The 24,964-nt window shown below is 38.3% G+C and overlaps 2 protein-coding genes across 2 annotated transcripts; both read left to right on the top strand.

The window, feature by feature from the left end:
• The first annotated feature begins 1,826 nt into the window (after positions 1-1,826).
• Positions 1,827-3,546, top strand: LOC100662113 (olfactory receptor 4B1-like). Its single transcript, XM_003412089.3, has one exon. The coding sequence runs from the start codon at positions 1,910-1,912 to the stop codon at positions 2,846-2,848; it is 939 nt and encodes a 312-aa protein (XP_003412137.3). The 5' UTR covers positions 1,827-1,909; the 3' UTR covers positions 2,849-3,546.
• Positions 3,547-11,069: 7,523 nt separating this feature from the next.
• On the top strand, positions 11,070-12,796 carry LOC100670146 (olfactory receptor 4X2-like). Its single transcript, XM_003412234.4, has one exon. It carries the CDS (start codon positions 11,310-11,312, stop codon positions 12,237-12,239), a length of 930 nt encoding a protein of 309 aa, XP_003412282.2. The 5' UTR covers positions 11,070-11,309; the 3' UTR covers positions 12,240-12,796.
• The last annotated feature ends 12,168 nt before the right edge of the window (positions 12,797-24,964 follow it).

Below are 24,964 nucleotides of genomic sequence, written 5' to 3'. Positions count from 1 at the left end.
ATTAGCCATTGAAAACCCTGTGGAGCTCAGTTATGCTCTGATACACATGGGTTCGCTGTGAGTTGGAATCCAATGGATGGCAACTAACAATAACAAGATTCTTTTACATCTTTATTGATCTTTTTATTTATTTTATGTGAATCATCTGTTTATATCCTCTGCTCATTATCGGAAACCCTGGTGGCGTAGTGGTTAAATGCTATGGCTGCTAACCAAAGGGTCAGCAGTTCGAATCCGCCAGGCACTCCTTGGAAGCTCTATGGGGAAGTTCTACTCTGTCCTATAGGGTCACTATGAGTTGGAATCGACTCGACGGCACTGGTTTTGTTTTGGCTCATTATCTATGTATATTTCTTACAGATTTAGAAGATCTTTTTTATACTGGGATTAGTAAGCTCTTGTCATATGTTTTAAGTACTTTCCCCATTGTGTCATTTGTGTAACAATTTTGTTTATGCTTTGTTTCCCTCTGTTCACCTCTATGACTTTGGTTTTCTACGTTGGTTTTGTTCTTTGCGGTCCACAGTGCATTTTTAGTTCTTCACAATTACTGCATTTCTGGGAAATTTCAGTATAAAATCAGAGACAAGATGAAAAACAATGGGATAAAAATGATAGCAGAGAATCAAGGTGCTCATACTATTTCTTCTGTATTTCTCTTGGATCATATGTGGTGAGAAAAATTCCCAGTGTGGCCCCTTGCTCTTTATTCTATAGAATATTGTTTTGAATTATGTGATATTGTTAGCTTGAGGTGTATATTGCATTCTATATTTTTTCAGTACACAATGAGTTGGTTTAGGTATATAACAGGTTCTCTTTATGTATTTGTTGCAGTGAAATAACATAGAGGAATCCTCACTCTTGTTATTGTATACTTAGCTGCTGGTTACAAACCTGCAACCAGAATAAGCAGGCTGGCCAACCATAACAATTATCTCTGAAAATGAGGTCGTTTAGCTCAGTATCTCTCAGCAAGTGGTGGCAGCACTGAAAGTAACAGTGGGATGATGGAGACAAACTAAGTTGAATTCTTCTCAGAGTGTCTCAGTATTTGTCACATAAGCACAGTTATGGAAACTGCAAGACTGGTGAAGGAAACTGACCTGAGTAAATCGAGGACTGGGGTAATTGGGAAAAGAAGAAAGTACCGAGAACTTCCTGGAAATGGAGAATTATCAGTGGGAAGAGGATTCCGTGAGGCATAAATGAAGGAAACAAAGGATTCAGGAACAGAAGTATGCCATGGAGATCCCCTAGTTGGAAAGACATTATCAAAATGCAAGGAGATAATAAAAATCTAGGCTATTAACTTGAATAGTTCTCCAAATTCAGAATTTCCTGTGGTGAATTGGGAAGAGCCCTAACCAGAAAGCCTGGTTGTCAGTCTCAGAATTCACCACTCTGTGTGATCTTGGGTGAGAACCATTTCCCTTAATTTTCTAAAAGGCACACTGTTTTCAGGTTATTAATATTCAATGCTGAATGAGTATATTGGCTAAGTGAATGATTGAGTGATGTGTATTTGAAATCATTTTACACTCTGTAATAATTGGGAAAAAATTGAAAGAATATTCTTTTCTAAGGCAACATTGGAGTCTCTTGGTGATGCAAATGGTTAACACACCCAGCTGTTAACAGAAAGGTTGGCAGTTGGAGTCCACCCAGAGGCACCTCAGGAGAAAGGCCTGGTGATCTACTACTGAACAACTAGCCATTGAAAACCCTACGGAGTACAGTTCTTCTCTGACAAATGTGAAGTTGCCTTGAGTTGCAATTGACTTGACACCGTTTCTCTTTTTTTTTTTTTTGTTGATGTTGTAAAATGTTGTAAGTGAGATGAATTGGTATTACAGTTTTTATTTGTTTTATTGCAGCTCTCTCACTCCTAGGCATCTAGCACACCTGAATGGGATCCATGACCAGTAAAAATAATGTGACTGAGTTAATTATCACCGGCCTTTTCCAGCATCCACAGGTGCAGAGAGTATGTTTTGTGGTGTTTCTTCTCCTGTACCTGGCCACGGTGGCGTGCAATGGCCTCATTGTGTTGACAGTCAGTGTCAGCAAGAGTCTGCGTTCCCCCATGTACTTCTTCCTGAGCTACCTGTCCCTGGTGGAGATCAGTTACTCTTCCACTGTTGTCCCTAAGTTCATCACTGACTTACTTATCAAGATCAAAACCATCTCCTTGGAGGGCTGTCTGGCACAGATATTCTTCTTCCACTTCTTTGGTGTGACAGAGATTCTCTTGCTCACAGTGATGGCTTATGACCGCTACGCGGCCATCTGCAAACCCCTGCACTATACAACCATCATGAACCAGGCTGTGTGTCACCTTCTGGTGGCTGGCTGCTGGCTGGGGGGCATAATTCACTCCATGGTTCAGATCCTTGTCACTGTCCAATTGCCCTTCTGTGGCCCCAATGTAATTGACCATTACTTCTGTGACCTCCATCCCCTATTCAAGGTTGCCTGCACCGATACCTTTGTGGAGGGTGCTATTGTGTTGGCTAACAGTGGCTTAATCTCTGTTATATCTTTCCTCATCTTGGTATCTTCTTATGTTGTCATCTTAGTCAACTTGAGGAATCATTCTGCAGAGGGAAGGCGCAAAGCTCTCTCTACCTGTGCCTCCTACATCACAGTGGCCATCTTGTTCTTCGGACCTGCCATCTTCCTCTACATGAGGCCATCTTCCACCTTCACTGAGGATAAACTGGTGGCTGTTTTTTACACAGTCATCACTCCCATGCTGAACGCCATTATCTACACACTCAGAAATGCAGAGGTGAAAAATGCTATGAGAAGGTTATGGGATAAGAAGGTGAACTCAGGAATAGAGTGAAAATGAAAACATGAAAAAACAAAATACAACAAAAACAAAAAACAACTCACAAACAGGGTGATCAACTTTGCGATATGATTTTAGCCAGCCATGAAAGAAGAGAGAAAAAGTTAACCTGTTTATATTTTTCTTTTTATGTTAGGTGAGCTATGTTTACTCCATGGTACCAGTTAAAGCCCTGTCGTATTTGTCAACATTTTGGAGAATTTCAGATATTAGGTTACTTTCCTTCTTTTCTTCAGTAGTCTATAGTGCAAAGTGCATAGGTTTTAGGGAGAGGTCACCTAGACTAGAACCTCCACCCTATTGTCTACTAACTGTGTAATCTTGGATTCATTCACTTCACCTCTTGGTGTTAGCATGCTGTGGTATGTGGAAATATTGTGACACTCAGAGACAGAGGGTCATGTATTCCTTTGTTTCTCCTTACTGGTGGGACTTTGAGGGAGTCCCAAAAAGTCTCCTCTGCTTCATTTGGTGACTCTACCCCATTAACCTGCTTCCAAATGCCTGAAATTCCATAGTAGGAACTTCATTTCATGGGTAAGGGGAATTGTTAGACTCAAATGTATCTGGGAGGCAAAATACAATAAAACTTTAGTAAACATTAATATCTTAGCCACAACAATTTTATAAGACCCTTCTGTTTCTATGCACTGAGGTAAAGAGAGCAATGCAGTCAGAAATACATTCAGTTATAACACAAATAACACAACCTGATGAAAAATGACTTAAGCCAAATCCAGTCTGCCACCTAATGCTTGTGAGCTAAGAATGGCTTTTACAAAAAAAAAAAAGGATACTATTTTATGACATGTGAAGTTTATGTGAATTTCAGAGTTTAGTGTCCATAAATAAAGTTTATTAGATCAGAGCCATGCCCATTATTTTACGTGTTATCTATGGCTTCTTTCAAGCTGTAGTGGCCAAGGTGAGTAGTTGTCATAGAGACTCTATGGTGGCAAAACCTAAAATATTTACTATCTGACCCTTTACAGAAGACCCTGGCTTAAGCTGTAATGATATTTATTGCTTACTCAACAAACATGAAGACTGGGGATCAGTGGTTCTGGGGTTTGTTTGTTAATTCTATGATGTTGACACACTGGGTTTGCGCCTCTTCAGTTCTTTTGTATGTTTCCTCATGGATGCAAGATGGCCACAACAGCTCTTTAATGAGGGGAGGGAGGGGCTTTCTTTTTATGAGGGGAAATATTTCCCAGAAACTTTCCAGCACAATTCCTCTTATTTTTATTGGCCAGAATTAGGTCACATGTCCACCCCTAGATGCAAAGAAGGATGGGAAAGTACGTATTGGCAAAGAGGAATATTATAGGCTTAGGCCAGAGTTGTGGATTGAATTGTGTCCACTAAAAAGATATGTTGAAGTACTAACCTCTGCACCAATGAATGTGACCTTGCTTGGGGAAATAGGGTTTTTCTTTGCAGATTATTATCAGGTAAGTTAAGGAAGTCATACAGGAGGAGGGTAGGTCCTAATCCTAATCTCTTTTGAATAGTATTTTATTAAAAAGAAGGACAGACACAGAAATGGAGTCACACACAGAGGGAAGACATTGCATGAGGATTCACCTACAAGCAAAGAAATGCCAAGAAATGCCTGGAGCTATCAGAAACTGAAGGAGACAAGGAAGGATCTTTCTTTGGAGTTGACAGAGACAGAGGATAGCCCTGATGATGCCCTGAATTCTAACTTCTAGCCTCCAATCCGTTGCCGTTGAGTTGATTCTACACATAGCAAAGGTATAGACAGAGTAGAACTGTCCCATAGGGTTTTAAAGGAGCGGCTGGTGGATTTGAACTGCCAAAACACTCCAGTACTGTGAAAAATAAATTTCTGCTTTTAAAGCCCTCCGCTTTGTAGTATTTTGCTATGGCATCTGGAAGCTTAGACAACCAGACATAAATTTTTCACCTGGGTTGGGCACATTGCTTCTCAAACAACATCAAGATTCTGTCATTAAGGAAGGATAAATGCTATGGCTGCTAACCAAGAGGCAGGCAGTTTGAATCCGCCAGGTGCTCCTTGGAAACTCTATGGGGTAGTTCTACTCTGTCCTATAGGGTCGCTATGAGTCGGAATCGACTCGATGGCAGTGGGTTTGGTTTTGGTTTTGGTCTGCCACAGGGAGTTTGGATGGAAGTTGTCATGGATTGAATTGTGTCCCCCCAAAATATGTGTCAACTTGGTTAGGCCACAATTCCCAGTATTGTGTGGTTGTCCTCCATTTTGTGATTGTAATTTTATGTTAAAGAGGATTATGGTGGGATTGTAACATCCTTACCCAGATCACATCCTCAATCCAATGTAAAGGGAGTTTCCCTGGGCTGTGGCCTGCACCACCTTTTATGTCTCAGGAGATAAAAAGGCAAGGGGAATGAGCAGAGAAGGGGGACTTCATACTACCAAGAATGCAGTGCCAGGAGCAGAGTGCATCGTTTGGACCCAGGGTCCCTGTGTGGAGAAGCTCCTAGTTTGAGGCAAGACTGCTGAGAACACTGGCAGAGAGGGAAAGCCTTTCCCTGGAACTGGTGCCCTGAATTTGGACTTATAACCTACTAGACTGTGATAGTATAAATTTCTTTTTGTTGAAGCTAACCACTTATGGTATTTCTGTTATAGCAGCACTAGATGACTAAGACAGAGGTGGTTTCTTGGAGAATGGGGCCCCTGGGCACAATGACAGAGTTGAGGGATTTGACTCTGGGGCTGGACTGACCGATTGAAGCTCAACTCCACCACTTGGTGAGTTTAGGCAGTGACTAAACTCTCTTGATTCAGTTTCCTTGGTGTAGAATTTTGGTGCCAAGTTCAAGAACCATTTTCTTTAACATCACAGTTTTTCTGAGAATGAACCCTGCCTTAATTTCTCTCTGGAAGATAAAAAAGGTGTGGGGGAGGGGCGATTAGAATGTGAGTGCCTGGGAATTATAAATAGAAAACTATCCTTGGAATCCTCAAAAGCAGGGAATGAGTGTTGGTCACATATACATCCCTGTACCTAGGGTTCTGGGCCAATTCACTACAAATAAATTCACCAAACAGCAATTTGCCAATTTAAGAGAATTAAAACATGGCTAACTTGCTGAACTTTAGATGCACCAAAAATGTGTTTCTATTAATTAACCCTTTATAAATTTTATAGCACTTGGTTTCACTGAGACTTGCAATAAGCTTTGCCTGTGGAGGGATTTTTGTTCATCTTGAGTTTCACTTTTCTTGAAAATAATCAATATCCAGGATTTTATATATGTTTATTTCTCTCTTTCAATGAGTTTTCTATTCAGGCATGAGTCCAGATAAGCATCTGGGAGTCCTCTTACTATGGGAGGGAGAAGGAGAAACCAACGTTGAGGAATACCAGCGATCTACGTCCCAGAGCCTGGGCACGAGTTCAGGCAGTCTGACTCCCAGGACAGATGCCTCTCCCATGGTGGCTCCTCATTCCAGCTAGGGTTTATTTTTTAATGGAGGTAAATTTTACCTCCTTTTACAGACCATACTCATGCACAGTCTGATGAGTTTTGACAATTTATATGCCCATGTAACAGCATCCCAACCCAAACACAAAACATTTCTATCACTCTGGAAACTTCTCTCATGACCCCTTCCATGTAATCCCCACTCCCCACAGGCAACCACTGATCTAATTTCTGTCTTCACAGATTTAGCCTGTTCATCAACTCATATAAATGAATCATAAAGCATGTACTCTTTTGTGTGGCTTCTTTCGCTCGAATTAATGTTTTTGAGATTCATTTATCTTGCAAGTTCCAGGAGTTTGTTCCTTTTATTTGCTGAGTAGTATTCCATTTTATGAATATACCAAATTTATTTAATCCATTCTTGTTGATGGACATTTGGGTTGATTCCTGATTATGGCTATTATTAATAAAAGCTTCTATAAACATTCTTCTATGTTCCCATTTTTTAAAAGCATAAATTGATAGGGTCATTTATTTTACTTGCTAGGTAAATTTTCACAACTTAATTTAAAAAATCTGCACAGCTTTTATTGTGGTGGAAGTTAATTAGAACTAGACAAGAGAAGTCATATTCAATGGGTTAATCCTCATGGGTTAGTTAGGAAAATAAAATCAACCTTTTCCACCAAACCTTATTTATTTATTGTGCTTTAGGTGAAAGTTTACAAATCAAGTCAGTCTCTCATACAAAAAGCCATACACGCCCCGCGGTGCACTCCCAGCTGCTCTCCCCTTAATGAGACAGCACATTCCTCCTCTCCACCCTTTATACCCCATGTCCATTCAACTAGCTCCTGTCCCCCTCTGCCTTCTCATTTTGCCACCAGACAGGAGTCATCTGCATAGTCTCATGTGTCTACTTGAGTCATGAAGTTCACTCCTCACCAGCATCATTGTCTATTTCATAGGTCAGGCCAATCCCTGTTTGTAGAGTTGGTTTCGGGAGTATTTCCAATCTTGGGCTATCAGAGGGCCTGAGGACTATGACTGTCAGGGTCCCTCCAGTCTCAGCCAGACTGACAAACCTAATTTATAAGTTTAGGTGAATAAGTACTGTTTTCTACCACAATATTTTAGCAGAAGCTGTTTTTCTATAACAAACAGTCATAGAATCAACTTTATGTTTCTTTATCAAATATTTCAATATAAAAAAAGACTAGATGACAGACTTTCATAGAAACTCAACTTCATGATGATATGTTGCAGAATAAATTTAGGTTTAACTTAAATTTTTGGAGCTTTTATGTGAATATTTGCTAAACTTCTTTGTGTATTTCTATACAAAGCTAATGGTTAATTCAGCTTTCACATTCTTAAAAGCAATTGGGTGAAACTTCTATCTTATGAAATCTTTCATAAAAAATTTCCTATTAGTCATTAATTGACACTTGTGGCAATCTTGATTCAATTATAATTCTCATCAAGGTTGAATCAACATTTTTTTTTTAGTAAAAATGGTGTACAGCATGTTGCATTTTACAAAGAGCTCTTATGACATTTAAAAAACATTTCATTATGGAAAATTTCAAACATACACAGATGTGGTCAGAGCAGTGCAACGAACTCCCATGTACTCAACATCCAGTTTCACTAATTACCAATTCAGGGTGAATTTTGTTTCATCTATACAGGGCATCTCAACGGTAGCACTACTGACATTTTGGGTCAGAAAATTCTTTGCTTTGGGGGCTGCCCTGTGCCTTGTTGGATGTTTTGCAGCATCCCTGCCCTCTAGATGCCAATAACACCTGCGCCCTCGCTCATCTCCTCTTTCTCACCTCAGGTCAGGTTGTGACAAACTGAAAACATCTCCCGACATTCCCCTATATCTCCTGGGGGCAAATCCCACCCAGTTGAGAACTACCGATTTATACCCTTGTGGACACCAAAAGCAAAGAGAAGTACTATTTTGGTTTCCTGACACTTGAGGTCTCTATTCCTTGCACTCACCCTTTTGAGTAGTGTCATTTCATATAAAGCCACATGAGGAAGTTCATGACAAGGACGAGTTACATCTAATTAATCTCTGAAAAGAATAGAGTCCCATACAGAGTAAGTGCCCTGTGAACATTGGGTTAATCTAATTTGTTCATATACTCTATTTATTTCTGAAGTTGTTGTGTCCTACAAGGAAGTTTGAGATATTAGTAATCAGGTCCTGCTTCTCATGAGGAGGGTTGCCTGATTAGCAAGGGGAAAAGGGTACAGCTCTCTGGGGGCCAACTTTCTCTCACCCAATATCCGACCTTCTCCCCAGGTGTCTCTGGAGCAATTTCAAGTCAAGGCTAAGCTGCCAGAGTTCGTTTTTCTCTGTGGAACAGCACAGAGACAAAGGGGAGGGAAGTCTCCTTTGCTCTTGTCTTAAATCAGGTGGAACTGAAACCCCAGTGACTTAGTTTCAACATTCTGACTCTGAGGCTACAAGGGGAGCAGATTCTCAGCCTTGTGACTCTGGCAAGACAGGTATCTCAGTTTGATGGCTCTGGATTAGCTCACTGGGAAACCTGGGTGAACCTGGGTGAGAGCTGTTCTCAAGGCATCATTTGCACCTCTGTGGTCAGAACAGAAAAGGTAACTGTGGTGAGAACAGCAAAACCATGGAGGCTCTGGGATGAGATTTTTGTCTTGTGACCATGTACTTCTTTTGCATGTGGTGATTATTCCACTTTGAAAGAAAAAGGAATGTGGCAAGGAACACATGGCATTTTCCAAAGTGCTTTCACGTTGATCCAGTCTTTGACTGAGTTCCTTGTGGACGAAAGCTTAGTGCTAGGCCCCTGGGTTCAGGACTGGAGAAGACGCATTCTTGTTTCCGGTGGGGGGGGGGCTTTGTTCCTTCAATATTTAATGAATATCTACAATGTACATAGTACTGTGCTAAGATGGCTAACCCCCCCGCCCCAAAAAAGCAAAAACCAAACCCACTGCTGGCGAGTCGATTCAAACTCATAGAGACCCTATAGGAAGGACAGAGTTGAACTGCCCCATAGAGTTTCCAAGGAGCGCTTGGCGGATTTGAACTGCCAACCTCTTGGTTAACAGCCGTAGCACTTAACCACTATGGCACCAGGGTTTCCCTAAGAAGGCTAGGGAAGATATATATCCAATGGTTATCCACTAAGTCATTCATTTTATCTACTTTACCTCTTGCCAAGTTGATTCTGACTCATGGCCACCCTGTGTGTGTCAGAGTAGTGCTGTGCTCCATAGAGTTTTTAATGACTGATTTTTCAGTAGTAGGTTGACAAGCCCTCCTTCTGAGGAGCTTCTGGGTGGACTCAAACCTCCAGACTTTTGGTTAGCAGCCGAAAGCATTAAGTGCTTGCACAACCGAGGGCCTCCTTATCTACATTATCTGAACGATATTGTGGCAGACACTTCAGTAGATGGTGGGGTGGTAAGATATATCTCTGCCCTGAGGAATTTCACAGTTCAGTGGGACAGATGACCACATAAAACTATAATAATTCAGTGTGGTAAGTGCTGTGATTCCAAAATGCCCTGAGAGAAGAGGAGGTATTGATTATAGGGGCCTGTGGATTGGGAAGATGGATTTCCTAGCTCTGAGAGGAATCCAAGACAGTATGGAGGCTGGGAGACTAACACCTGGGTTGGGGCTGGGAGTAGGATTTAGGACCTCTACCTGTGAGGTATATGTTATTATCTTTATCTTACAGTGAGGACTCTGTAGCTCTGAGAGGTTAAATAACTTTTTAGATATCAAATAGATATTACCTGAAGAATCCTGGATGTGAACCCAGGAGTCCAGACTCCGAGCAGTGCTTTCTTCCATCAATGACTTCTTCATAAATTTTCCCTGTTGACCTGGGAGTCTAGGGCTGTTCTCTGACCTCTCTCTTCATCTCTGTAATAATAAACTCTAGCAGTGATTTCCTTCTGCCTCATGGTGCTTAATCATCTAAGCCTGTCTCAGACACTGAGGGAAGAAGTTTGTGGTATGAGTGGAAGTCATCTGGGTCCTGGTCTGAGGTCTGCCTGGAGTCACTGTACAAACAGTTGTGCTAGCATACACAACCTCAGCCACGTTGGACAAGCCTCCTTGAGTCCAGCATGGACAGGATGGTCTGCAAATCAGTCAGTGAACAGTCATGGTGATGCCCTAAGGTGTCTGGAAGGCTGAGCTGTGGTGAAAGACGTGGCAGGACAAGAGTGGGCACAGGAGGGGTGGTTTGGACCTTTGATGCTACTGAGGGGCATATATATGGAGGAAATGAAGGTACCAGTAAGAAGAATTGTGTAGGGTTTGAGCTAGACTCTTGGAAACGCAAAAGTCATCAAGTGGCCAAGTGTAGAAGGAGAGAATTAGGAGAAGAAGCAGATGTAAGAGGGGAGAATGAATATCAAGAATGCTAGCATGCAAACCAAGGAATCAAAGGGAAGGTGATGACTGGAAGCTGCAGGTAAAAGACAATTAAAAACCTTCAAAGGCGATAGGAAGACATCTAAAATGGAGATAGTAACACTGTCCTTTTTGCCCCACATGGTACCATGAAGCATTAACCTACTAACAGGTTTCCCCTTTTCTGGTCTGTTTCCATTAGTCCAACCTTTACTTACAAAGAGATTTTACTTTCCAGCTGACTAGCATTCCCAATGATTCCCCATCATCCACAGGATATACTCGAAAGTCCATAGCGACCCTTCATAAACTGGTCCCAGACTCTGTCTCCAACTTCATCTTTTCCTATTCTCCTCTTTACTCCAGGCACACATGGTACATTTTCACAGATTTGCACTTGCTCTTCTGCCTTCTTAGATGGCTTTTCTCATTTTCTACACATAACTAACGCCTACTAATCTTTTGATATCACAAGCTTCTAATACATGCAAAGGATCATTATAAAATTCACCCACTGATCTCAACCAAGGAGTCTCTTATTTTGTATCTTTTCAGATCACTCCACTCAAACTACCACCTCCTGGTGGTGACTTCATGGCTGACACACACAATGTGACTGAATTCATTTTTCTGGGACTTTCTCCCAATCTGGAGGTGCAGAGAGTTTGCTTTGTGATATTTTTATTCTTGTACACGGCGATTGTGCTGGGGAATTTCCTCATTGTGCTCACTGTCATGACCAGCAGAAGTCTTGCTTCCCCCATGTACTTCTTCCTCAGTTGCTTGTCCTTCATGGAGATCTGCTACTCTTCTACCACAGCCCCCAAACTTATCTCAGACTTGCTGGCTGAAAAGAAAGCCATATCTCTGTGGGGCTGCATGACACAGGTTTTCTTCATCCACTTTTTTGGTGGCACTGAGATTTTCCTGCTCACTGTGATGGCCTATGACCGCTATGTGGCCATCTGCAAGCCCCTCAACTACACTACCATCATGAACCAGCAAGTGTGTGCTGTCTTGGTGGGAATGGCATCGGTGGGCAGTTTTGTGCATTCCTTTGCCCAAGTCCTTCTCATCTTCCACTTGCCCTTCTGTGGCCCCAGTGTGATTGACCACTTCTTCTGTGACCTGCTTCCTCTGCTCAAGCTTGCCTGCTCTGACACCTTTCTCATTGGTCTGTTGATGGTTGCCAATGGGGGGACCCTGTCTGTGATCAGCTTTGTGGTTGTCTTAGCCTCCTATGTGGTTATCTTGCTCCATCTGAGGACTCGAAGCTCTGAGGGACGGCGAAAGGCCCTCTCCACCTGTGGGTCCCATATTACTGTGGTAATCTTGTTCTTTGGGCCCTGCATCTTCATCTATCTGAGGCCTTCTACCACTCTGTCTGTGGACAAGATGGTTGCTGTGTTCTACACAGTGATCACTCCTCTCCTCAACCCTATCATCTACTCCCTGAGGAATGCTGAAGTGAGGAAGGCTATGAAGAGGCTGTGGATCAGGGCAATAAATGTGGATGAGAAATAGAGAGTGAATATTGGCTCCTGGGTTTAGAACAATGCTTAGTTAATGGAAAACTTGGAAAGGGCAGAATGTGTTGAAAAAAATAAGTACACAGTACTTGTTAGTGCTAGGGTTATTCTATCTTTTGTCAATATTAAAAAACTTCATTTTAATTGCTTATAAAATATATTCACTTATGGATGTACTGTAAGTTAATTAGTTACTTTTCTGTTGTTCAATGTTTAGGTAGTTTTTAATTTTGTACAACTATGTATAATGCTAAGGAGCCCTGGTGGTGCAGTTGTTAAGCACTGGGCTGCTAATAGAAAGGTCAGCATTTGGAACGTACCATATACTCTGGGGAGAAAGATGTGGCAGGCTGCTTCTGTAAAGGTTACGGCTTTGGAAACCCTATGGGTGGCAGTTCTACTTTGTCCTACAGAGTTGCTATGAGTCAGAATTGGCTAGATGACGTGAGTTTTTTTTGGTTTTATAAATAGCACTGTGGTAAATATGATTGAAATCTTTTAACTGTACTTTTCATTTTCTTTTAGCCTCACTTCCTACAGTGAATTTTCTGCGTTAAAGGGTATAAAGAATCTGATATCAAAACAAACAAACAAACAAACAAACAAACAAACAAACAAACAAACAACCCCAAACCTGTTGCAGTCAGGTTGATTCCCACCCATAGCCACTCTATAGGACAGAGTAGGACTGCCCCATAGGGTTTCCCAGGAGCAGCTGGTGGATTGGAACGGCTGACCTCTTGCTTAGCGTGGAACTCTTAACCACAGCCCCATAGGATATTCTAAAAACAAGAGCAATAAAACAAACAAACAAACAAACAAAAAAAACAAAGGAGAAAGCTGGTAGATTTTACTACATAGAAATGTAAAGCCTTTAAACACCAAAAATGTCGTAAATAAGATTCAAAGCCAGTTAAACATGAAACAACACCCTCATGAAAAAAAATGGAAAGCAATAAGATGTATACAAAATTTGCAAAATATTTTTAACTTTCTATTTTAAAATAATTTCTAAGTTACAAAAATACTGCAATAATAGCATAAGGAATTTCTGTATACTTTTAAACCATATTCCCCAAATGTTAGCATTTTGCCACATTTTTCTTATCATTCATACTCTCAATAGACAGAATTCTTTTCTACAGTGCTTAAGCTAAGCTGTCGACATGATGCCTCTTTACCTCTAGACCCTTCAGTGAGTAATTCCTAAAACCGGAGACGTTCTCTGGCATAAGTACAGTATGACTATCAAAATCAAGAAATTAACAATGATACATCTCTATTATCCATTCTATAGACCTTTTGCTCCACTAATGCCCTTGATCTAGTCCAGGACCCAATCCCAAATCACATGTTGCTTTTAGTTATTATATATTTTTAATCTGGAACAGTTTTTCAATCTTTCTTTGTCTGTCATGACCCTCACACTTCCAAGGAGTAAAAAAAGAAAACCAAACTAATTGCCAGTCGAACAGATTCCGACTCACGGCAACCCATGTGTTTCAGAGTAAAACTGACTCCTTAGGGTTTTCAATGGCTGTGATCCCCCAGAAGTACATAACCAGGCCTTTCTTATGAGGTGCCTCTGAGTGGGTTCGAACTGCTAACCTTTCAGTTAGTAACCAAGTTTACGGACAGTAATTTTGTAAAATATGCTTCCCTTTGGGTTTGCCTCATGTTTTATAGATTAGACTCAGGTTATGTATGTTTGGCAGCAATACCACAGAAGTGATATTGTGTGCTTCTCTGGTACGTTATATTAGGAGGCACAGGATGTCAATTTTTGCCATTACTAGTGTCCCATTACAACTTTGAGCAATTGTTTAAAGTTGTGTCTTCCAAGTTCCTCCATTGTAGTTACTTATTTCCCTTGTGGGGAGATACTATAGAGTCCCTGGGTGACACAAACAGTTAACTGGTCAACTATTAACCAAAAGGTTGGTGGTTTGTACCCATCCAGGAGTGCCACAGAGAAAGCCCTGATGATCTGATTCCAAAAAAGATCACAGCCTTGAAAACCGTGTGGACTGCAGTTTTACTCTGCAACATATGGGTCTCCATGAACCAGAATCAACAGGTATGGTTGAATTGGGAAGATACTTTGACAGGTAAATATTCTACTTGTCATAAAATAAAAAAAAAAAGAAATGTTTAATTACAGTTTCCCATTCTGTCAAGAGCACTCTAACAGGAAAGTTGAATTGTTACAACCTTTCTGAGAATCAATTTAACACCACCCATTGGAGCCTTGTTGGCTCAGTTGCTCACAGCTTGGCTACTAACCAAAAGGTGGGTAGTTTGAATCCACCAGCCACTCCTTGGAAACCCTATGGGGCAGTTCTACTCTATCCTGTAGGGTCGTTATGAGTCAGAATTGACTCCATGGCAATGGTTTTCTTTTTTTTTTTAGTACCTTTAGCTGCTTTCATAAGATGTAAAAAAAAAAAAAAAAAAAAACCAGGAAACTGAAAAGGTACATGTGAAAAGTTTCATTCCCTTCCTTTCTCCATTCCTCCTTTCCCCTCTTCCCTGTCACTGCCAGGTAAACATTTTTCTTAGTTTTCTATTTTCCTTTCAAAGTCTCTGTAAGCAAATATAAGTTTATATATATATAGATATACAAAATATATATTCCCATTTATCTCCATCTTTTACATGAGTGATAGCATACAGTATAAGGAGATATGAAACTTTCCTTATTTAACAATGTATCTTGAAGGTTTTTCTACATTATTATTATTATTTGCAGGTTTGTGGTACTCAATGAATGGATATATCATCCTTTAATTAACCAGCCTTCTACTGATAATATATTGGATTTTTCTTGAATAGTACTACAGTGATTAACCTTGTGGAATTGCTGGATTAAGTGTGTGTATTCCTTGTAATTTGATAGATATTACCAAATTGCAATTTGTAGCGATTGTACCAATTTGTGCTCCCATCACCAATTTTGTCTTTCCTGCAAAATGGAATGTTAGACTTTTGGGTTTTTGCTCATCTGATAGATGAAAAATGGCAGCTCAATATAATTTACATTTCTTTTATTTCCAGTGAGGTTGAACATCTTTTCATATAGCTAAAGGCTATTTGTATTTTCTGTGAACTGTCTGTTCCTATCATTTTCCCATATTTGGGTTATGATTCTTTTTATCATTTTCTAAGAACTATTCATAGATAAAGATTAATATTTCTGGTATGGTTTTTTCTTTGGTTTGTCATTTGATGTTTGACTTTATGATTTTTTTTGACATACAGAAATTTTTTTTTATAATTTTTGTTGTGCTTTAAGTGAAAGTTTACAAATCAAGTCAGTCTCTCACATAAAAACTTATACACACCTTGCTACACACTCCCAATTACTCTCTCCCCAATGAGACAGCCCACTCCCTCCTTCCACTCTCTCTTTTCATGTCCATTTTGCCAGCTTCTAACTCCCTCTACCTTCTCATCTCCCCTCCAGGTAGGTGATGCCAACATAGTCTCAAGTGTCCACCTGATCCAAGAAGCTCACCCCTCATCAGCATCCCTTTCCAACCCATTGTCCAGTCCAATCCATGTCCAACGAGTTGGCTTCAGAAATGGTTCCTGTCCTGGGCCAACAGAAGGTCTGGGGGCCATGACCACTGGGGTCCTTCCAGTCTCAGTCAGACCATTAAGTCTGGTCTTTTTATGAGAATTTGGGGTCTGCATCCCACTGTTCTCCTGCTCCCTTAGGGGTTCTCTGTTGTGTTCCCTGTCAGGGTAGTCACTGGTTGTAGCCGGGTACCATCTAGTTCTTCTGGTCTCAGGATGATGTAGTCTCTGGTTCATGTGGTCCTTTCTGTCTCTTGGGCTCGTAATTACCTTATGTCCTTGGAGTTCTTCAGTCTTCTTTGATCCAGGTGGGTTGAGACTCATTGATGCATCTGAGATGGCCACTTGCTAGCTTTTAAGGCCCCAGATGCCACATTTCAAAGTGGGATGCAGAATGTTTTCTTAATAGATTTTATTATGCCAATTAACTTAGATGTCCCCTGAAACCATAGTCCCCAAACCTCTGCCCCTGCTACGCTGGCCTTCGAAGCATTCAGTTTATTCAGGAAACTTCTTTGCTTTCGGTTTAGTCCGGTTGTGCTGACCTCCCCTGTATTGTGTGTTGTCTTTCCCTTCACCTAAAGTCATTTTTATCTACTATCTAGTTAGTAAATACCCCTCTCCCATCCTCCCACCCTCCGGCCTCTGACGTGCAGAAATTTTTGCTTTTTTGTGGTTTGTTATTGTTGTTTTCCTTTATAGCTTCTGGAATAGCCAGAACCACACTATTTCTTATTATGGCAGCTTTATGAAATGCTTTAATGTCTAGTAGGGCTAGCCTCTTTTCATTGCTCTTATTTTCAAAATTTTCCTGGCAGTTTTTTTTTCCATATGAGCTTTAAATTTAATTTCACTTCTCTTCCTATTCCACCTCCAAAAAAAAAGAAAAAAAAACTTATAATTTTGATTGAAGTCACCTTACATTTATAAATTTATTTAGAAAAAATTGGCATTTTTATAAGTAGTCTTCGTATGCAGAGCCATGGTATGCATTTTTATTTGTTTATTTCTTTTGTGTTTTTCAGTAGTGTTTTAAAAGGTTTCTTTCTTCCTTTTATATGCTTTATCTATTTCATTTGTTTTAAAAATTTGTTTATTGATTGATTGTAGTGAACTGATTGTTCTCTGTAAGTGTGAAAGCTACCAATCCAACATATTATTTTTTTGCTGCACATGTATACCTTTCAATGCAAATTGGCATACTACTGTCATACAGTAGACTCAGCAAGTCACCACTCCATCCTTGAGCATTCTGATGAGCACATTGCATAAAAAGCTTACTCTGAAGCAGAGGCAATGTTCATCTTCAGGATCAGCCAACGTTCTATTTGGATCAGGCAACGGAATTTCCAACTGGGATCATAGGGCCAAATGAAGCCGTACTTGAAAGAAACCAGGCTGTTATGTTTGATAGATGCTTATTGTAACCTTATTATGGGACATTTCAAATTCACGTCAAAGTAGACAGTATAAGGTTAAAAATCCCTTTTACCCATCACTTGCCTTCAACAGTTGTCAGCTCATGGTCAAATTGTTTCACTTATATCCCTGTCAACTCCCTGTTCCCATTACTCATATAATTTTGAATACAATCTCAGCCATCATGCCATTTCATTTGTAAAGGTTTCAGAATGTATCTTGGAAAAATAACAGCTCTTTTAAAATTTAGTAGCCATAGCATTATAACATCTGACGGTGAATCAAGCCTATATAATTATGAAGTATTCTACTTTGCTTGTATTTTTTTTTTACTTTAAATATATTATATTTAAATATTATAGCTTCACTTATTATCTCTTTGTGTTGGGGTGGTATACCTTTTTCCATTCATTAACCTTCAACTTTTCTGTAACCATATACTTCAGTTGAGTCTCTTGTTAACAGTATATGTTTTCTTTTATCCAGTAGACTAATGTTTTACTAATATGAGTATCTAATCTATTTTTATTGAATATAAGGGCTGGCATATTTGCATATAAATCTACAATCTTATCAAACACATTCAATTTATTTCACCTGTTCTTTTCTTCTTTTGATTATTTTTTGTTATTCTCTTTATTTTCTACTTTTCTTAGTTTGGAAGTTATTTATTATCTTAATTTTCCATAAGAAGTAATTTTAGAGATTTAAAATATGCATCCTTAATTTATCAAAGTCTAATATTGGTTAGGATTTTAGACTCTGTGATCATTTCAGATTTCACTGATTCTTTCTTCACCCATATCTAATGTGCTATTCAAATCATTCATTGAGCTCTCAATTTTGAATATTGCATTTTTTCATTTCTGTCTGAAATTTGTATTCAATTGTCTTACATAGCTTTCAGTCCCCTCTTGAAATTCTCAAACTTGTCATTTCTTTAAAGTTCTTTTTTTTTTTTTAAAGAAAGTAAGTGTATTTTTGAACTCTTGCCTATGTGAGAATGCCTTTCTTTTTCTTTTAAGAAATTTATATTCAACAAAATTTTTCATATGTAAAGTCACATTAGAGTAATCTGATTTCCCCCCTGCCTTTTGTTCTGGATTATTTTGATTAAAAAAATTCTCAGGAAAAAAAGAAAAGACTGTAAATATACACTGTTGAAAATGGCTTAGGGAATCAAGCATTTCCTCAGATATTGGTGTGAGGAGTGTAATTTGATGAAAACCTGTTAGAAAAGCAATTTGACACTCTCTAACTACAGAAATATTTATGTGTTTTGAACTGGCCTCCACTCTATATGTATGTGTGTAGAAGAATTTTCAGTGCAACAATGCTTATAATAGTAAAAACCTAGAAAAAACTAAATATCTATATATTAAAGACCTGTTAAGTAAATAATGCTAAACCCATCCATATATGAAATAATATATATATTCAGAAGTAAAAATTAGGCAAATTTATACTCCAGTCACACCAGATTTTTGCCTTTGATTGTATCTCACAAAGTTCTTAGGTTTTCTTTATTCCTTTCTCTTATTGTACCTCAAACAAAGTGGTATCCAAGAATTTGTCTCGAATTTTGCTGAAACTGTCTTTCTTTGTTTCAAATTTGCTTTTAAAATATTCTATTGTGTTGTCTTTTTCTCAAATCTCATTGTTTATCTTTTGTATTTCTAATTGTTGTTTTTGTACCATTTCTGTTTTCACATTTTCTTCTTGCATTATTTTCCTGAATTCTTCTATTGCTTTGTCTGTGTTTTCCCTGATTTTGTCTGTATTTTCCATGATTTTGTCTATTTTTTCCTTAGTTTTGTCTGTGTTTTTCTTGATCTCTTTCCTAACCTGTTGGAAAGCCTTGAATATTAGACTTTTGAACTCCTTATCAGGTAGTTCCAGTGCCTTTTCTTCTACCAGGAAATCATCTGGTGTTTTATGTTGGTCGCTTACTGGAGCCATCCTGTCTTGTGTTTTTATATGTTTTGATATTGTCTGCTGTTTCTGAGACATTCAGGAATTATTTTCTTCATTTATTTATTGTAGTTTTGTTTATTTCATGCTGGAACTGAATTGAGAACCCAGATGTAAATCCATTCACCCATGGTCACCTGATCTTTGACAAAGGCCCAAAGTCCATTAAATGGGGTAAAGACAAATATTGCTGGAAAAATGAATGTCCATTTGTAAAAAAATGAAACAGGATGCTTACCTTACACCATAAACAAAAACTAACTCAAAATAGTTCAAAGGCCTAAATATAAAACCAAAAACTATAAAGACCACGGAAGAAAAATAGAGTCAATGCTAGGAGCCCTAATGTATGCATAAGTAGGATACAAACCATAATTAATAATATACAAACATCAGAGGATTAGCTAGATAACTGGGTTCTTCTAAAAATTAAACACTTAAGCTCATCAAAAGACTTCACCAAAAGAGTAAAAAGAGAATCTACAGACTGGGAAAATTTTTTTCGCTATGACAAATCTGACAAAAGCCTAATCTCTGAAATCTTAGATCAATAATCTAATTAATAATGGGCAAAGGAAATGAACAGACACTTCACTGAAGAAGACATTCAGGTGGCTAACAGACACATGAGGAAATGCTCAAGATCACTAGCCATTAGAGAATTGCAAATCAAAACTACAATAAGATACCATCTCACCCAAACATTACTGGCACTAAAAAAAAAAAAAAAAACAGAAAATAAAAAATGTCAGAGAGGTTGTGGGGAGATTCGAACTCTTACGCACTCTTGGTGGGAATGCAAAATGGTACAACCATTTTGGAAAACAATGTGATGTTTCCTTAAAAAGCTAGAAATACCATAGGATCCAGCAATCCCACTCCTAGGAATATATCCTAGAGAAATAAGAGCCATTACAGAAATAGATATATGCACACAATGTTCATTGCAGCATTATTCACAAAAGCAAAAAGATGGAAACCACCTAAGTGCTCATCAATAGATGAATGGGTAAAGAAACTATGGCACATACACACAATGGAATACTGTGCAGCCTAAAAGAACAATGATGAGTCTAGGAAATATCTCACAACATGGATGATTCTGGAAGGCATTATGCTGAGTGAATTAAGCCAGTGCAAAAGGACAAATATTGTATGAGATCATTGTTACAAAAACTTATGGAAAGGTTTTGTTATGGATTGAATCTTGTCCTCCAAAAATATGTGTCACTTGGTTAGGTCATGATTCCCAGTATTTTGTGTTTGTCCTCCATTTTGTGATTGATATAACTTTCCTATGTGTTGTAAACCCTAATCTCTGCCTGTGGTTAATAAGGCAAGATTGGGTTATGTTAAAGAAGATTAGGGTGGGATGCAGCATCCTTACTCAGGTCACATCCCTGATCCAATATAAGGGGAGTTTCCCTGTGGCATGGCCTGCATGACCTTTTATCTCACAAGAGATAAAATGAAAGAGAAGTGAGCTGGAAGGGGGAACCTGATACCACCAAGAAAGCAGTGCCAGGAGCTCAGCATGTCCTTGGGACTCAAGGTTCCTGCACTGAGAATCTCCTTGGCCAGAGACGATTGATGACAAGGACCTTCCCTCAGAGCCAACAGAGAGAGAAAGCCTTCCCCTGGAGCTGGCACCCTGAATTCATACTTCTAGCCTCCTAGACTGTGAATGAAAAAATTTCTCTTTGTTAAAGCCATCCACTTGTGGTATTTCTGTTATAGCAGCACCAGATGACCAAGACAGGTTTACATACAGAAAGATAGTTACAAGGGAGAGGAGGGGTGAGGAAGGAAAAACACTAAGTAGACTGGAGAAAACCTGAGAGTATGGCCCCTGGACAACTTTTTGACTCAGTACTGAAGTCACTGCTGAAGTTTACCCTTTAGCCAAAGGTTAGAAAGGCCTATAAAACAAATAATGACATATGTCGTTAAATCATGTATAGGAGATTAAATGGGCACACCAGCCCAGGGGCATGGATAAGAAACCAGAAGGGGACAGGAAAGCTGGATGGTTGGAAATGGGGAATCCAAGGTCAAGAAACGGAGAATGTTGACATGTCGTGGAGTTGGCAACCAATGTCACAAACAATATGTGTTTTAATTGTTTAATGAAAAACTAATTTGTTATGTAAATTTGCACCTAAAGCACAATTAAAAAAATAGAAAAGGAGGTAGATTCTTCTTCTTCCATATTACTCCTGGAAAGTATAATGTTCAAATAAAAAGTCTTTGTTGTTGTTAGGTGTCATTGAGCCTGTTCTGACTCATAACCACCCTATGTACAACAGAATGAAATACTGCCTGGTCCTGTGCCATCCTCACGGTCATTATATTCGAGCCCATTGTTGCAGCCACTGTGTTGTTAATTTATCTTGTTGGGGGTTTTCCTCTTTTTCCCTGACCCACTTTACCAAGCATGATGTTCTTCTCCAGGAACTGGTCCCTTCTTATAACATGTCTAAAGTATGTAAGACAAAGTCTTACCATCCTTGTTTCCAAGGAGCACTCTGGCTGTGTTTGTTCCAAGACAGACTTGTTCGTTCTTCTGGCAGTCCATGGTATATTTAATATTCTTTGCAAACACCATTATTCAAAGGCATCCGTTCTTCTTTGGTATTCCTTATTCATTGTTCATCTTTCACATGTGTATGAGGTGATTGAAAATATCATGGCCTGGGTCAGGTAGCATCTATGCTTATTAACACTTTAAAGAGGTTTTTTTTTTTTGGCAGCACATTTGCCCAATGCAATACATCATTTGAATTCCAGACTGCTGTTTCAGTGGGCATTGAGTTTGGTTCCAAGTACAATGAAATCACTGAAAAATGTAAATCTTTTCTCCATGTATCATGATGTTGCTTATTGGTCTAGTTGTGATGATTTTTGTTTTCTTTATGTTGAGGTATAATCCATATTGAAGGCTGTAGTCTTCGAACTTCATCAATCAGTTCCTCAAATCCTCTTTGATTTCAGCAAGCAAAGTTGTGTCAGCTGCATATCACAGGCTGTTAATAAGTCTTCCAGCAACCCTGATGCCACATTCTTCTTCATATAGTTTAGCTTCTTGGATTATTTGCTGAGGATACAGATTGAATAAGTATGGTGAAAATATTAAACACTAACACACACTTTTCTTGATTTTCAATCATCCAATGTCCCCTTGCTCTGTTCAAATGATTGCCTCTTGGTCTATGTACAGGTTCCACATGAGCAAAATTAAGTGCTCTGGAATTCCCACTGTTTGCAATGTTACTCATAATTTATCTCTAGAGATTACAAATACTGAGAATCTTTTTAGAAGAACAAATACTGAAAAATTCCAGTTTATCAGAGTTGGAGATAGTAGGTTTTTTTTCATATTTTATTGGTTTAGAGTGTCATAATCTACAGTTTGAGTAAGAGACCTTTCTTGTCCTTACTGAAATATGAAATATTCTATATGTATACAAACCACTGTGAGTTTGTATGTACAAATATCTTTAAAAGTACACGCGCACACACAAACACACCTGGGAACATGCTACCCAGAGTTTAGTGCATTAGTTTGTTTTCTTTTAAGATTATACCTTGGTTTTCTTTCTAAATAGCATGTGGAAATTTGCCTAATTATTTACTTCTGAGTGTACATATTATTTCATATGCATAGATTTAGCATTATTTATTTAAGATGTCTTTAATATACGGATATTTAGATTTTTTCTAGGTTTTTTACTATTATAAGCATTGTTGCACTGAAAATCCTTGTACACGTGTACGTATAAGTGGAGGCCAGTTCAAAGTATATAAATATTCTTGTAGTTAGAGAGTGTCAAGTTGCTTTTCTAAGAGGCTTTCATCAAATTATACTCCTAACACCAATATCTGAGGGATTGCTTGATTCCCTAAACCATTTTCAACAGTGTATATTTTCAGTCTTTTTTTTTCTGACAATTTTTTAAATCAAAATAATCCAGAAGGAAAAAAAAATTTTTTTTTGAAGAAAAGCAAGGGAAAAATCAGATTAATGTGGCTTTACGTATGAAAAACTTTGTTGAATATAAATTTCTTAAAAGAAAAAGAAAGACATTCTCGTATAGGCAAGAGTTCAAAAATACACTTACTTTCTTTAAAAAAAAAAGTATTTTAAAGAGATGACAAGTTTGAGAATTTTAAGAGAGGACTGAAAGCTATATAAGACAACTGAATACAAATTTCAGAAATGAAAAAAAGAATATTCAAAATTGAGAGCTCAATGAATGATGTGAATAGCGCATTAAGTACGGTTAAGATAGAATTGGTGAAATCTGAGATGATCACAGAGATACTAAAATCCTAATCAATATTAAAAAAAAAAATTAGAGTCTGATAAATTAAGAATGTGTTTTTTAAATCTCTAAAATAACTTCGCATGGGAAACTAAGACCATGAATAACTTCCAAAATAAGAAAAGTAGAAAAAAAAAATTGAATAGCAAAAAATAATAATCAAAAGAAGATAAGAACAGGTGGAACAAATTGAATGTGTTTGATAAGATTGTAGATTTATATGCAAGTGTACCTGTCCTTACATTGGATGAAAATGTAATAGATGCTCCTATTGATAAACTAAGATTAGTCTACTGGATAAAAGAAATGTGAACATATGCTGTTAACAAGAAACTAACCTAAAGCATATGGATACAGAAAAGTTGAAGGTTAAAGAATGGAAAATGATACACCATCCCAACACAAAGAGATGGTAAGTGAAGGTATAATATTTCATACAAAGAATACTTAAAAGAAAAAAATCCAAGCAAAGTAGAACACTTCATAATTATTTAGGTTTGATTCACCATCAGATGTTATAACACTATGGTGGCTAAATTTAAAAGAGCTGTTATCTTTTAGAGATGTATTTGAAACATGTAAAATGAAATGGCATGATGTCTGAGATTTTATTCAAAATTATATGAGTAATGGGAACAGGAGGTTGACAGGGATATAAATGAAACAGTTTGGACATGAGCTGACAACTGTTGAAGGTGAGTGATGGGTAAAAGAGATTTTTAATATTATACGGTCTACTTTGACATATATTTGAAATGTTCCATAATAAGAAGGTTACAGTAAGCACCATCAAACATAAAAGCTTGATTTCTTACAAGTAGGGCTCCTTTGGTCCTGTGATCCCAACTGAAAGTTCTGTTGCTGGTCCAGATAGAAGGTCGGCTGATCCTGAAGATGGACATTGCATCTGCTTTGGAGTAACCTTTTTATTCAATGTGCTCATCAGAATGCTGAAGGGCTGAGTGGAGACTTGCTGAGTTTACTGTATGAGCATTATATGCTAATTTGCATTGAAAGGTATATATGTGCAGTAAAAAATAGTATGTTGAATCAGTAGCTTTCATACTTACAGAGAACAATCAGTTCACTACAATCAATCAATCAATTTTCAAAACTTATGAAATAGAGCATAGAAAAGAAAGAAACCCTTTCCAACACTACTGAAAATCACAAAAGATGTGAGCAAATGGAATACGTGGGGACAAATGGAAATACATGCCATGGCTCTGCATAGGAAAACTCCCTCTCATTAAGATGTCAATTTTTTTGAAATAAATTTATAAATGTAACTTCAATCAAAATTATAACAGGCTCTTTTTTGGAGCTGAAGGGATAGGAAGTGAAGTAAAATTAAATTTAAAGCTCATATGGAAAAACAATTGCTAGTAGAATTTTGAAAATGAAGAGCATTGAGCAAGGACTAGCCCCATCA

This window comes from Loxodonta africana, chromosome 7, assembly GCF_030014295.1.
Source record: "Loxodonta africana isolate mLoxAfr1 chromosome 7, mLoxAfr1.hap2, whole genome shotgun sequence".
Classification (NCBI taxonomy): Eukaryota; Metazoa; Chordata; class Mammalia; order Proboscidea; family Elephantidae; genus Loxodonta; species Loxodonta africana.
The sequence above is the reverse complement of the archived record's forward strand: the minus strand, read 5'-3'. Positions and strand labels throughout refer to the sequence as shown.